Below are 14,839 nucleotides of genomic sequence, written 5' to 3' on the forward strand. Positions count from 1 at the left end.
TACTTTTGAGTACAAAAACAGCGTATAACATCACGCGTTCAACGTCGAACCACTCAATAGCCAACGTTAAAAATGACCGGTGACATTTTTGTAAATAAATGCAATAATTAAACATCATTTAGAATAGTAATTCAACGTAAAAGGATATAAAACGTCGAATGCTCGAGCGTGAAACGTCAAAAGGTTAGTGAATTCAATAAAAATTTGAACGGGAGATTGAAAATTCATTCACTTTATCTTAGTGCGCGAGACTCTCTTCTCTGCTCAAACTTTTCTCGAACGAAGTTTGACAACCATCAGATGTAATCTTTCTTTCATTTGATACAAATGCATGTTAATTTACTACTTTAGGTATGATTTTTGTTTGTTTTAACCGATTATTTTCGTGTTGTTGTCCTTCATAGGCGCATTCTGTTTTCTCTCTCACGTATGGCAACACTTTATTCCGATGAACCAAGGTTAGTTTTCGTTTTCGTTTTCGTTTTCGTTTTGAAGAACTTATTTGTTGAACTTGTTTCTTGTTATTTTTTGTTGAACTTGTTTCTTGTTATTGTTTGGGTGAACTTGTTTGTTGTTGTTATTTGATTGAACTTGTTTGTTGTTTGATTGGACTTGTTTGTTGTTTGTCATTGTTGTTTGTTGTTGATACTATATTACAGTTTATAGTTCATGCTTTACAAAATACCAAAAACTGAAATTTGTTGTTTTTCTGCTTTTCAGATCTCATAGTTGTAAAAAAGGATCACAATTAATTTAAAAAAAATAAAAAATTGATTAACGTAGTTTATTGATAAAATTCGACGTTAAATTTAACGTCAAATTTTTTAAATTCGACGTCAATTTAACGTCTCCCGATATGATGTTGTTCTCGAATTCGACGTGAAAAGCCCAAAATATTCGACGTTGTACGTTGTTTTTGTACTAGTGCATGTATTAAATTAGACTCATAAATTATGCATCTATCATAAATTTAGCTCCTAATAGATTTTGGCTTATAATACCAAGACTATACCCAACCCTCCTTTGTGATAGGGTTAGCTCACTATGACGCCCTATGAAGGTTATCTTTCAATCAAATTCTTATCCTTAGAAACTCTCATTACCTAACTATATTCCTTTACGTGAGTTAGAATACTTAGTAGAGTCTAGATAATGTACAACTGAGTCCCTGTTCAATGCACCTTACACAATAATAAAATACTTTCTCTCTTGCAAGTCATTCCATTTTCACCACATGTCATTATTCACAATATAATACATGCATTATAATTCATATCAAACTCATTCAACATTTATAATATAACAACATACATGTTTTACATTTCATATCACACTCATCCATCATTCATAATATATCACACACATGTTTTACATTTCTTATCAAACTTTCCCATAAATCAAAACCTAATTGAACTTGCTACAAACTAGAGCTGTCAAAACGGATCACCCAGCCCGACCTACCACGGGTTGGTGGGTAAACGAGTTGGTTCACTGGCTTACCTAATTACAATTTTTTTAAATAAAAAATTACAAACTTTCTATAATTCAAATCTAAACAAATTCCACTCCCAAATTTCACTCCCCACATGGATGTTTAATTAATTTTGAAAATAAGGAACTTAAATATTTTTTTCAAAGCAAAAAAATAATAAATATTTTTTATAAAATTAAAATTAAATTTTAATAAAGTAAAATTAGGTAGGTGGGTTGGTGGGTCAATCTGGTCCACCACGAGTTTAGCCCGCATGAGCCGGGTTTAAATGAGCCGGGTTTAAATGAGCCGGGTTGAAATCTGACCCGCATAAAAAAATACAATTTTTTCAAACCCAACCCGGTCCGAACCCGTGGTGGGACGGGTTGGGTCGCGGGTTGTGACCCATTTTTACAGCTCTACTACAAACCATAAATTATTATCAATATACACTCTTTTATTTTAAGGTCGAACCAAAACCACAAATAAGAACCTAACAACCAACCAATACATCAATGTAGTAATATTTTTTACATTTGACAAACCAAGTAAGAGATACCTAAAAGAATACCACAATAATGAGCAATTGATTATTCTAACAACAAATCTCTAATAAAAGATTTTAACGGTCAAAGTGAATAATCTTATGTTTAGACCAAATGTCAAAAATTTAATTCGATCCAATAGTTAACGAAACAAAAATCCTAAATTTCCTGATATGACTTTGAATAGGAAAATAAGGTGGTGCCTAGTGGTGGGAAAATGACACCCGACTCTTGGATAGTTTTACCCAACTCTAGGTGGGTGGTGCGCGATTCTAACCCCTTGGGACTCACTAACTTTAGAGCATTTGACAATACTAAAGTGATGCCTAACGCCCTAAACCTTTAGGACTTTCTGATTTGTGTTTTTCTATGACATCTGATGATCTTATGGTACCACTTAATACTGTATTAACAAACAATCCTAATTCAACTGCGTTAAGTAGAGCAAATTGGATGATTCTAACATAACAAAACTAATTTTACAGGCATAAACCATAATCAACCATATCAACAATTTAGAAACCATAACATCAGTCAAATTTATCAATTTTAGAACAAAAAGATCATTATAAATAAACTAACTTCTCTTACTTGACTGGGAGAAAAACACATCACTTTTCTTCCTCTAGGTATCCCTAAACACAAAGAAAATAATATTTGCACAAGAAAATATTATCAATGATCTAATCATATCTTAATAATCCTAATTGAACAAAATTTTATTTAAAAATCTTAAAAACACAAGCATATACATTAGTTATGCATATAAAAATTGAGTCTAAGAGAGCAATGAACATATTATGTTTGACAAACTAATCAAGTATTACAGCCAAGTATCTATAACGTATTCTAATCTTCGTTATGATAAAGAAGGAAATCATAAATCTAAATAGAAAACTGAAAAGAAAATTAAATTTTTTTTTTATAAAAAAGTAAAAATGAAACTCAATTAATATAAATTTCTATTTATAATATAACTTTTAATAATAAAATAATCAAGTATTATTTTTTAAGTTTATTATTAATTATTTTCTAGATTTTGATATATATATATATATATATATATATATATATATATATAGGTATTTATATATTATATTATATTATATTATATTATATTATTAAAAGATGTATGAATAATTTGTATTATACTGCATTATCAAAATATATATGAATTTGGTACTTAAATATTCTATTTTTACTTTTTGTTTTTTAAATATAATTAAAAATGCAATAAAAATTTAAAATAATTTTTTTTAATTGTGAATATATTTTCAGTTATTATTTTATGAGATAATATTTAAAAATGTTTTGTGTAATTTGTTTTGGAGCTAAATGCACACTATTGAAAGATAATTATCTTAACACTAAGTAGGTATGATACCATGTCATATAAGCAAGATTAAATATTAATATCATAAAAAAAATATGGAAATGTAATTTAATTAAAAAATTTGTTTTTAATTAAATATAATTGAGAACTATGCATTTATAGTTTGAAATAAATATAATTAGTTAAAAGTTAATAATAACTGTAAATACTAGCTATATTAAATATTGATTGATAAAGTTTCAGGATTAACTAAATATATTTTAACAAAAAGTTAAAAAATCTTTATAATTAGTTAGTTGATATGACAAATGTTTGATGAAATTTGGTATTATATACTATCTGTTATGGGTAAAGAAGGGAAAGTCATCATCTGCGCTTTCTCTCCCACTCTGATAGCTAACATGAAGAACTAATAGTAATTAGGAACTTGTACAGTAGGATCACGAACACTCTACGTTTTTTCTTCTCCTCTTCCTACACCTACACCACGCAGCCTTCCTAGGGTTTCATTCGATCATGAACTGTGAGGTCTGTCAGCTCAAGGAATTAGAACTCGAGCATTTCGAGATACGTGAGGTTTTGCGATGTAATTCCGCTGCTCCTATTGCTAATCAATTTTCTCAATTATGATTTTGTTGTTGGTTTTGTTCAATTGCAATAACCACAGTGACGGTGTTGCAGGCATATTGCACACCATCGTCTTTCACCGTGCCTTGGGTCTTGTGCGCCCTAAAGACGTTGACTTGGAGCTTTTTGATGTAACTTACGTATGTTTTCTATCTCAATATAGGGCTATTATCACTTGTGCTTCAATATCTTTAGTACTCTTTTTAACTGTCATATATCCATTACAATCACTTATAAGTGCATGTTTGGTTTCGAGTTGAAGAATGGTTCTGGTCTAAAATTAAGTGAGTTGAAGCAAGTTTAGATAGACTTTAGGTTGAAAAACAAATTTTTATATTGAATTTTATTACTATGTTACTTTTAGTATAAAAACAGCTAAGTATATATTGCTTCACTTCTAAACAAATTTTAATCAGAATCAATTTTGCAAACACTCACCTAAACACGCTAAATAAACTAATTGTATTGTGTTCTGTTTTTTATATCATTCTTGGTGCGTAGGTGCAATGTGGAGAGGCAGAGCTTGAAAAGAAAATAGATGAAAAGATTGAGCAGTTTGTTTGTTGGGTGGAGAAGCACCCAAACAAAAAGAGTCAGGTCAGTGATATGGTGAAAATGGTGATAGTAGGGTTATTGTATTTTGATTTTGTTTTGTTGTAATTAGTATTTTGACGGGGTTGTGAATTGGATAGTGCAGATATGTTTATCTTTCTATGAGGTGAAAAACAAACAGGCGTCTTGGTTCAGTAACAAGATTGAACGTTTGTATTGGGAGCAGTGGTATATTAATCTGAATGTGGCTCAGCATAAGTTGCATTCTAGCAAGTATCATCATCCCAAAGTTGTAGATCCAGGAGGTGCAGTTGCTTGTTCTGTTTGTCAAACTAAATCTCTTATGATGTTTCACTCCTACTAATTTAGTGTTTTCACTCCTTTACTTAGACGTTTATTGGTAGGATGCTGTTTACCTCCGTTTGTGTTTCTTATGTGTAGAGGGAGCGTTGGAGGATAGAAATGCCCGTAGTGCAGCACTGGAGGCAGCACTGCGTGAGGTTTTGTTTCAGATAATTAAATTTGTTAATGAGAAAAAGGATCACGTTCCACCAATTCCAAATCTTGAGGGCGCTGTTTCATTTCCCTATGAAATTACAATACCTAGGTGAGTTGTGTGTACACCTTATCAGTTGTGATTTTGCATTTCTTATATTTCTTTAATATTCTGACCGCTCTGATTTTAAGGCAGTGTTCTACTTGGTTGATTGTGTTGATAACATGATATCTTTCAAGTTTTCTTTTTTCAATATGACTTGTAGAAAATCTATGAGCTATTGGAGTCCAAGGTTTTTGGATTGAGTGGGATTAAGTTGAAGTACATATATTGTAATAAAATGTAGTAAGATGAAATAAACAATGCTCTAGAGGTAAAATTTCAGAATAACACTGCCACAAACTGCACAATTTAGGCATCTTAGGTCCAACACTGGGGGACCATTCAAAGGATTCGAAAGTGCTTGTGATCATGAATTATCTACGAAATTAGAAAGGGATTTGATAATGCACAGGTTGTAGTTTATATTGGTCAGTCAAGTGCAAAAAAGGGTTCAGTGCATAGGGAAGGCCGTGGTAGATTAGTGGATTTACTAGAAATATAAAATTAGGGACAATCGTATATGAGAGAAAAACTGAGTGACATTTTTCAAGTAAAAGATGGCAAAAACTTACCCTATATATGGCTTGGTCATGTTAGTAGTCCAATGAAATAATAAAATGTTAAGAATTAAGATAAGACCTCCCCCTCCTCACCCAGTAGATGAGAACTATTTGAAAATACTCCATTCTAAATGGCTTTTCTCTTTCACTGCAAATTAAGTTTTGACTGGACCACACTGGCGTCAAATGATCCATACAGCTAACTCCACATAGTGAGATTAGGCTTTACTGTTAATTTTACTCGTAATTAGGTGGAGGCAGAAAAAAATTGAATGGCTATGGTCTAGCTTGGTGGAAAGAATTGCAGACTTTAATGCGTACTGCAATGAATTTTGCTGTAGAGTTTAGTGGAAGAGAGACCAGCCAGATAACAGAAATTACATTTTCATGAAAACTATTTTCAAGGTAGTGTTTAGTAACATGCATTGCTTAAGCGGCATTGCATGAGCTTATTGTTTTGAGAATGTAAATTTATTGAAAGGAAGCTGTCTCTTCTGCATAACTTGAAAAGTTTGAAATCATAAATGGTTTGATATAGACTGGGATCAGTGTTGAAAATTACTGTTGGCAGAGTTTAATGGAAGAGAGACCAGGGCAGAGAACATAAATTACATTTTCATGAAAACTATTTTCAGGGTAGTGTTTAGTAACATTCATTGTTTAAGAGCATTGCATCAGCTTATTGTTTGGAGAATGTAAATTTATTGAGAAGGTATCTATTCTGCATAACTTGAAAAGTTTCAAATCATAAATTGTTTTGTATGGATTGGGATCAGTGTTAAAGAATATTTGTGTCGACATTATTTAGTATGTGATATTTGTTACCCACTAATTTTACCTAATTTCATGACAAAACTTTTTACTGTAATTTGAATGTCCACCCTTTTGCTTTACCTATTTTCTTGCTTTGTTTGTGATGAATCATTTGTAAATAAAGGTGTCATTACTAGTTAGGTAAGACATCTCTAATTCGACAAATTCAAGTCGGATGCTTGCATCATGTTCTCTGTTTGAAATTGTTTGTATTCATTCGGACTTAATGCTTATGATAGCTAAAAGGTAGATTCATTTGTAGTGGCTTATCATTTTCCTAGGGCGTTGCATCATCCAATTATTGCTCTTAATGTAGTTCAACATGAATGATTATAAATAGAGATGCTGCTTAGTACTTCTTCACTCGAGCATTTCACCAAAATCTAGTCTTCAACTTGGTACTAACTTTAGCATTTCACCAAAATTTAGTCTTCAACTTTGTACTAGAGTAGGTTTATTGCCGCTCTGCTTGTCTCTGTTTTTGACATTTTTCTGTGTTGTCTGCTATTGTCAGTCACCAACTGTAGCACTGTACATAATTTGATACTTTTCGTCCACTGTGCATTTGTACACTGTTCACTGTTGTTTTATGTGTGCTTCAAGATATTCTCAAGTGTTTAAGGAAACATGTCAGAAGCAGGGTTTTTTTTTCAGTAGTGCCTCAAGGCATAGTATTAATTGAAGACCATGCATAATAGATTCAAGCGAATTTATCGTGATGGCTCTTTATTCTCCTTAATGTCTCCTAAATTTCATCATATCTTCAACATAGCAAATGGTAAATGTACACAGCCTTAACTCTTGCAAGCAGAGATTTCTTTCTAGGATTTGAACCCATGTTCTCTAGTTCACAAGGAATCCGTCCCTTCTTGTTGCACCAAAGTTCTTTCTTTTAGCAGAATGAATGCCTTGACCTTGATAGCTTATATTCCCTACTTATTGGGGAGCCCCTCCATCTATCATTGTAGAATAGGTATTACAACTATATTTTTCATGACCTTTACTTTATATTATTTTGTTGTCACTTATTACTAATATTTCTAAAATTTTGTGTCACTGCAAAAGTATTCCCTAAATTAACTGGTCAAATGCTAATTAGGGTCTCTGCAAAACAATTCTGTGATATTTGCTTTGTGATCGGCGACACTATAAAGAGCTTTTAGAATTATTGTTGAAAAGTTCTCTACATTGTGGTCTCTTTTAGATTGTCTTAGGTGCGGTCCCTTTGAGAACTACCTTAATGGCAATCTCAAGGGTGGTGATTTAGTTTCATCTAACTTAAATAAAGTTTGTAGAGTTTAAACAGTTCTCATTGGACAAGACAGTTTTGTAGAATCAAGTTATGTTATAGATCCAAATTCTAAGATAGCATTAGACGGCCATCTTTTTGTGGCAATCTTAATTGCAGTCTCATGTGTGTGATGGTATAGTCTGATATTGATTATAGACACGACTTGATAATAAAACTTATAAAATTTGAACAATCCTTACCTTACAATCTAATGAGATAAACCTAAACCCATATTTTAAGAATTATCATAAAACATAATTTATTTATTGATATTATATTTTTTTTTGTTATTCTAAAACTGAAAGAGGAAAACAGAATTTCAAAGACGTGACAATCTGAAATAGATGTCTTGCAGCAAATATATAAAAACACAATAAGCAACATCTCCAAAATTCTAGCAGCAACAAGTCAAACTAATAACCACTCTTTTAGCAACATATCCCATACATTAATGATATACTGCCTTGAGATTATATTTTTTTATTTTTATTTTGAAAAGCTGAAGGAAATATAATTTGTTAAGATCTTCAGATTGGTTGTTTAGTATAAACAACAATTATTCCATGAGCCTAGATTTACAGAATATCTATATTGGATGAGATTACTACCCTCCGCATCTTGCGTCATGAATTGTAGTTAGTTACTTTTACTTTTGAAAGTTATGCTGAAGCTGCTGAGTTAACCTTGTGCTGTCAATGACCAGTTCATCAGATTCTGCATTTGGGATGGACATGATCAAGAGAATGCTCCAGACAGGGCATCCAACAATGCTAAGTTGATTGTCAAAGTTTGTAGAGCGGTCTATGGGGTTAAAGGTATTCTTGTTCATATGTTTAAGCTTGAAATATGATGCTAAAGAAAGCCAAGGAATGCAGGGTTCAATCTCATCGTGGATAGCATATAGCAGAATCTATAGGTGCAAAATGACTTAAATATATATTTTTTCAAATATACATCCTTGTTAAAGCTCTCGTTTTGTATCTAGTCTTTATTCTACTCATCTCTCAACACATTTATCCATGGTAACTGAAACGCTTCATTCCTTTGAAGCATAACAGGAAGTTAATCTTGAATTTAGGTCTTTCAGTTTATATGATATAGTGGTGAAGTCGTTGAGAAATTTGCAGTAAAGATTATGATAAAATATAGAAATGCTTTCAGTAAATTATGGAATTATCAGCATATTGATTATTTATTTTTGAATCGATATTTGTTACTTCGTAATCTGTTTGTCTAAATTGCGTCACGACACCTTCCCTCGTTACCTGGGTCACGAATGGGACACGGAACACATTTTCTTTGTATATTGGATCATAAATGGGACACAGAATCCAAATTAGATTGAATGTTTTATGCTCCTTTGCTTTTAAGATACGTATCTGTCATAATAGATTCTGTCGTTCAGCAAGCTATTCTTCAGTCTTGTCTATTTCGTTGAGTTGTCACCCCCAAAGAGAGAAACACTCGTACATCTTCATCCTTCTTTCTCTAATTGTATGTAATATGCCCTCAAGACTCAACAAAATGCATAAGGGGACGAAGAAATATATAAATAAATGCATTAATATTTCAGAATTTGAGTTTTGATTTATTTGTTTGTGTTCAAAAAACAATTTCCTTTAGATGTAAACTAAAAGTATTATAAAAGTTACATTAGACGACGCATTTTACAGAATAATGATATTAAAATTTATTTTAGATTTTGCTAAATATGTACTTTAGTTTTACAATTTTAAATTGTTTATTGTTTAAATAGATATAAGTGTATTGTATTTTCTAAAATGTATTTCACACTTTAAGGAATCAAATCCATAGAAGTTGTTTGATCGTAAAATGGGCTAAGCAGTGCTTGGAGGCTAATATATAGGTTAATCCTTCATGCACCCAATAAAATTTATCGCTGCACCCATAAAAAACATCCAGTAGTTTCCGGAAAATTTTCATAATAGAAGTGGGGTAATTGTCTTCTGGACAAAAATTTCCAGATTTGTTTTAATGTGTTAAGGAAAATGAAATCCAGAATGACATAGTGCTGGGAAATATTTGATAGAGTACAGGAAGTAATAATCTAATGTTTTTTGCAATTCACTCTCTTTCATTATTTTTTCCCTTAAAAATAATAAAAGGGGATAGGTTTTATTTTTTAAATACTTATGTTAGTTGTTGACTTACTAAAATTTATTTTGGAGACAAGTCCTCTTGGGTTAAATTCCTTGAGTCTGTCTATTGGTACACGACTGTATGCTCAGTACACTTTGTTTGTTTTGTTAGAACAAGTATTCAATACATCGTACTGCATTTTTTTTCTATGTACTTTTGTGTTTGGAATTAGTTGGTATGGTGGTTGGCCAAATTGTTGTGGTTTGGAGTGTTAGTTTATACATCCATAACAAATGAATAGTTAAATCCTTTAAATAATTGAGTAATTTTTTTGATAGAAATAAAGGAAAAAGAAAAAAAATTATGTATACACATATACAAGTGAAAACCATAATCTATTATGAATTTGTGTCTATTATTTTTTCTTAAATTTTAATATTTTTAATTTAACTATTTATCAAATTAAAATATTATTTATGATCTTTACACATTAATTTTTCATCACATTTATGTTTTTAGTTATAAATTTATCTTAATTATATCACTTTAATAATTTAATTAATAACATAATTACTTTAACACATTTAGTTTTGGATATTTTATTTTTATACTAATGCAAAACGGACTCTGATTCGTTGTTAGTGTCAGTTATTTATCATTTTTCTTAATTTTGAGTTAATGTTGATTACAGATTTTCTTGTAGTTTAAGGAGATAATGTGTGATGAAATTTCAAGGGACTATTTATTGAAAAAAAACATTAAAAAAATAATTATAAAAAAACACATCATTATTATATTTTTGAAAGGAAAGATTGATGTAACTTATTCTTCTCTAATGGTAGGAATCTCCCGGCAATTTCATGAAAATAGCTCTTTTCTTTTCTGATCGTGATGATTGAGTTATAAATTACGGAAGATGTTAACAGCAGTCTTCGAACTGATTACTGGTGACCCAGCAAATCGCACTAATCATGAATTTGGTCCCTCCATTGTTAAATGTTATCACTTTAATATACGTGTTACCATAGGTTTACAGTGGATCGACGGGATTCACATGTCACGAGAGCATCTCTTGACTGTTCGGTTTCGACAACAGTTAAATAGAGTTTCGAAATTGAATTAAGATGTAATTAATGTCATAACAACTATTATGAAGCGATTAAAGTTTACATTAATAATCAGAGATAAATTAATTAATCAAATTCTTTTAAACTCTATAAAATAGGAATTGAATTTCGACTGACTTGAGTACCGAAATGTATTGTGCACGTCATCTCACACGCCGTCGATTGTACAGAGCAAGAAAAGGGATGTTTGGCACACCGAAACATCACTTAGAAAAACATCCTTATTCCAATTCAACCAAAACATTGGGAATCTCCCAGCAATTTCATGAAAATAGCTTTTTTTCTTTTCTGATCGTGATGATTGAGTTATAAATTGCGGAAGATGTTAACAACAGTCTTCGAACTGATTACTGGTGACCCAGCAAATCGTATTAATCACGAATTTGGTCCCTCCATTGTTAAATGTTATCACTTTAATATAAGCATTTAAAAACTGAAAGAAAAAAAAGAGAGTAGTCTTCTAATTTTCTGATCTGTCTTTTTCTCCCATTAAGTGTTCTGCACTATTTGCTTGCACGACACATTTCTTTGCAATGCTTATTGTAACACCATTAATGTCCAGTGCTTAAAAATATTAAAATCTAAAATTTATAAAATAAAAAAAAAGTCAATTGGAAGAATTAATAAAAATATTCAAATTTAAATAAATGAAATAAATTTTTAAGTTTATATTTCAATAGTGTAATTAATGAATGAAAGAAATTTTGGTATTCTAAATTTCCACAAAGTCTATAAACCAGTCACTATAAATAAATTTTCATTTCATTTATTAAATTTGTTCTATCAAAATTTAAAATATGTAATTTCTTAAATATTTATGTGTTTTTGAATTATTTTATTTAAAGGCTAAAAGTTATTTGTTTATTTATTTTCTTATAAACTGTTGTGAAATAGTCATCGGTGTGAATTCGGCTAAAAGTTTAATTAAAGTCTCCAATTCATTCATTCGTTGTGCAAAGTAATAAGAAATAGTCTTTCTCCATCGTGTGAATGTTTTTCTTCTCACGTGAACAAAATAATCAACATTTATTGCCAATAATTTCAACTTTTGTGTACAAATCGGACGCATTTCAGTGTGTATATATATTATTGTTATTAGGCCATATGAGAAAAGAGAACTGAAAAATCAAAAGAAAAGGTGATGGGTTCAGAAAAAAAGCATTTTGTTCTGGTGCATGGAGCTTGCCATGGAGCTTGGAGTTGGTACAAGCTGAAGCCACTCTTGGAATCTTCTGGCCACAAGGTCTCGGTGTTGGACCTTGCAGCTTCTGGCACCAATCTGCAGAAGATTGAAGATGTTCATAGTTTCTCACAGTACTCTGAACCTTTGCTGCAGCTATTGGCAACAATTCCCTCAGATGAAAAGGTTATTCTGGTCGGTCATAGTCTTGGGGGACTCAACATAGCACTTGCCATGGAGAAATTCCCAGAAAAAGTTGCTGTTGGTGTTTTCTTAACAGCTGTTGTTCCAGATATTCAGCACAAGCCATCCTATGTTTTACAAAAGGTTTCTTTCTCATCATACACTACTTCCTACAAATTTCCACCATTTTTTCACCCCTAGCAAAATATACACAGGACTATTTTTTGGAGTTTCATAATATTTTGTAATAAATTGTGTTAAAAAAATTTCCCAGAATTTAAAACATTTTTAGTACTTTATTAAAATATATTAAAACCAATGTTATATATATAATTTAAAACATATAAAAGTAAAATTAAGTTAATTATATTAGGATTACTATTAAGTTTTAACTTTCCTTTTTTCATGAAAAATATATACAAATGATATTTTGACAATCAACACAATCATTTAATAGCTATATAAATCAATAATTAGTGAATTAAATGAATTGACGTTGTTAGTACTTTATAGTAATATAGATAAATAATTGGTGAATTAAATTGGATTATCGTGTGATTACATATTTAAATGAATTTGTTAATGTATCAATGTCCTTTAATTTAATAATTAGATATAACAAAAAATAATATTTTATAGGTCCCAAATTTCCGTCTTTGATGACTATCGATAATGTTGATAGTGCTCCACAACACAAACCGGGGTTTAAAGATGTAACATGGCCCAACTTTCCCAAATATGCAACCATATTCCTTTTAGAAATATATAGTTTCATAAATAAGAAATACATTTAGATAAGTTTATTAATTGTAAACTGACGATGCAACATCTTTTTATTTTAATTAATAATACATGCATAAAGATTAACCTTTTGTTTTAAAAAATAGACATACATATATATTCATATTAACTGTATTATATACTAATATCAAGTCTACAATATCAAGATTATTTATTAAATAGTTAACCATTCTGTAAATTTCAACATAACGATGAATATAATAATAATAGAGTTTTCATCAGATAAGATAACATCTGTTGCAAGGATAACTCAAATGCAAAAAGTATATAAAAAATATTATCTTCTCCTCTGAATAGTTACATACACATTTGCATCTTGTTTTCTAAGAAATCAAAGAAAATAGGAAAAATAAGCTTACCATGGCCATTTTCTTGACTTAAACAGTACATTGAGAGTGTTCCAGCTCCGAATTGGTTGGACTGTGAATTCTTGCAGAGTGAAAAGAAAACAGTAGTTCTTTTTGGTCCCAAATTCTCGTCCACCAAACTCTACCAAGGATCCTCCGTTGAGGTATAAATATTACATGTTGCAATACATTCTATTCCACAACGTATTGCATGGAAAAAAGTAATATATTTTTTTTCATGAAAATAAAAATAAGGATTCGATTTTGCAGGATATAGAATTGGCCAAAACTCTGTTAAGACCAAGTTCCCTCTTCATCGAAGACTTGTCTCAGCAGACAAATTTTTCTAAAGAGAGATATGGGTCAGTTACTCTTGCTTTTATTGTTTGCACTGAGGACCTTGGAATCCCATTGAATTTTCAGCTCTGGATGATTAAGAATGCTGGTGTCGATAACGTTGTAGAGATTGAAGGTGCTGATCATATGGCTATGCTTAGCAAGCCACAAGAACTATGCGATTCTCTGCAGCAAATAGCTGCTAAATATGCATGAATTCACGAAGCAGCCTTCATTTGTTGCGTTTTGAAATTAACATGTCTTCTAATTATAAGTTCATATATCCCATGAGTAATATCAATATAAGTACGAAGTTATATCCTAGAGACAAATTCATTCTGAGCTTTTCATTTCTTGAATTTCTTTATGTTAATTTATAAAGAAAAAATGAATAAAAGAAACTCCTTCGGCTTTCTCCTATTCCGCCTCTATGCTCTTCGTTTATTTTTTCATGTTTCACAGGTGTGCTGTGGTGGTAAATGAAGTGGATCTATCATATTGGACACCAAGAAACTCCTTGGCTCTTGTTTTCTCCCTACCTCTTCTCCTCATACCATTCTTCCTGTTGCACCATACAAAACCCTAGTCTGGATGTTTTATTTTAGGTTTAAACGTTCATATCGTCCTCATATTTGTTGGAGAATCTCAAGTGGGTCCTCGTTTTTTAAACTGTCAAAATTGGATCTATATACTTGTAAAATTGAGCCAATTTTGCCATCTCCGTTAAGTTTTAACAAACGACGTTAAACTGTGATGATGTGGTCCACGCTAGTGTAAAAATGTTTTATTATGTGGAATTTCTTTTAAAATTAAGAGTTTTTTATGTGACAAAATTTATTCCAAACCCATAAATTTGTTCCTAATCGAACATAGGCAAAATGAGTAAGATTCGGGATTTGAATGGCGAAATGGTACTTGGGCGCATGCTGATTCTCTCGCCGCAAGGCGAGGAGTTGGTGACAGAGAGAAACGAAG

General features: G+C 31.1%; 2 protein-coding genes across 3 annotated transcripts; both read left to right on the forward strand.

Moving 5' to 3' along the window:
* Positions 1–3,690: 3,690 nt before the first annotated feature.
* LOC108322648 (autophagy-related protein 101) lies at positions 3,691–8,955 on the forward strand. Its single transcript, XM_017554798.2, has 6 exons — positions 3,691–3,935; positions 4,031–4,116; positions 4,478–4,573; positions 4,674–4,833; positions 4,970–5,135; positions 8,494–8,955. Exons 1-6 carry the CDS (start codon positions 3,866–3,868, stop codon positions 8,567–8,569), a joined length of 654 nt encoding a protein of 217 aa, XP_017410287.1. The 5' UTR covers positions 3,691–3,865; the 3' UTR covers positions 8,570–8,955.
* A 3,062-nt stretch (positions 8,956–12,017) lies between these two features.
* Positions 12,018–14,519, forward strand: LOC108322666 (salicylic acid-binding protein 2). 2 transcript variants are annotated; one of them, XM_052868070.1, is made up of 4 exons: positions 12,018–12,524; positions 13,567–13,692; positions 13,799–13,890; positions 14,327–14,519. In XM_052868070.1, exons 1-4 carry the CDS (start codon positions 12,159–12,161, stop codon positions 14,448–14,450), a joined length of 708 nt encoding a protein of 235 aa, XP_052724030.1. In that variant the 5' UTR covers positions 12,018–12,158; the 3' UTR covers positions 14,451–14,519. The 2 variants fall into 2 exon arrangements, with proteins under 2 accessions (XP_052724030.1, XP_017410316.1); XM_017554827.2 differs by lacking the exon at positions 14,327–14,519 and having other exon boundaries at positions 12,024–12,524; positions 13,799–14,269.
* The last annotated feature ends 320 nt before the right edge of the window (positions 14,520–14,839 follow it).

This window comes from Vigna angularis, chromosome 1, assembly GCF_016808095.1.
Source record: "Vigna angularis cultivar LongXiaoDou No.4 chromosome 1, ASM1680809v1, whole genome shotgun sequence".
NCBI classification, from domain to species: domain Eukaryota; kingdom Viridiplantae; phylum Streptophyta; class Magnoliopsida; order Fabales; family Fabaceae; genus Vigna; species Vigna angularis.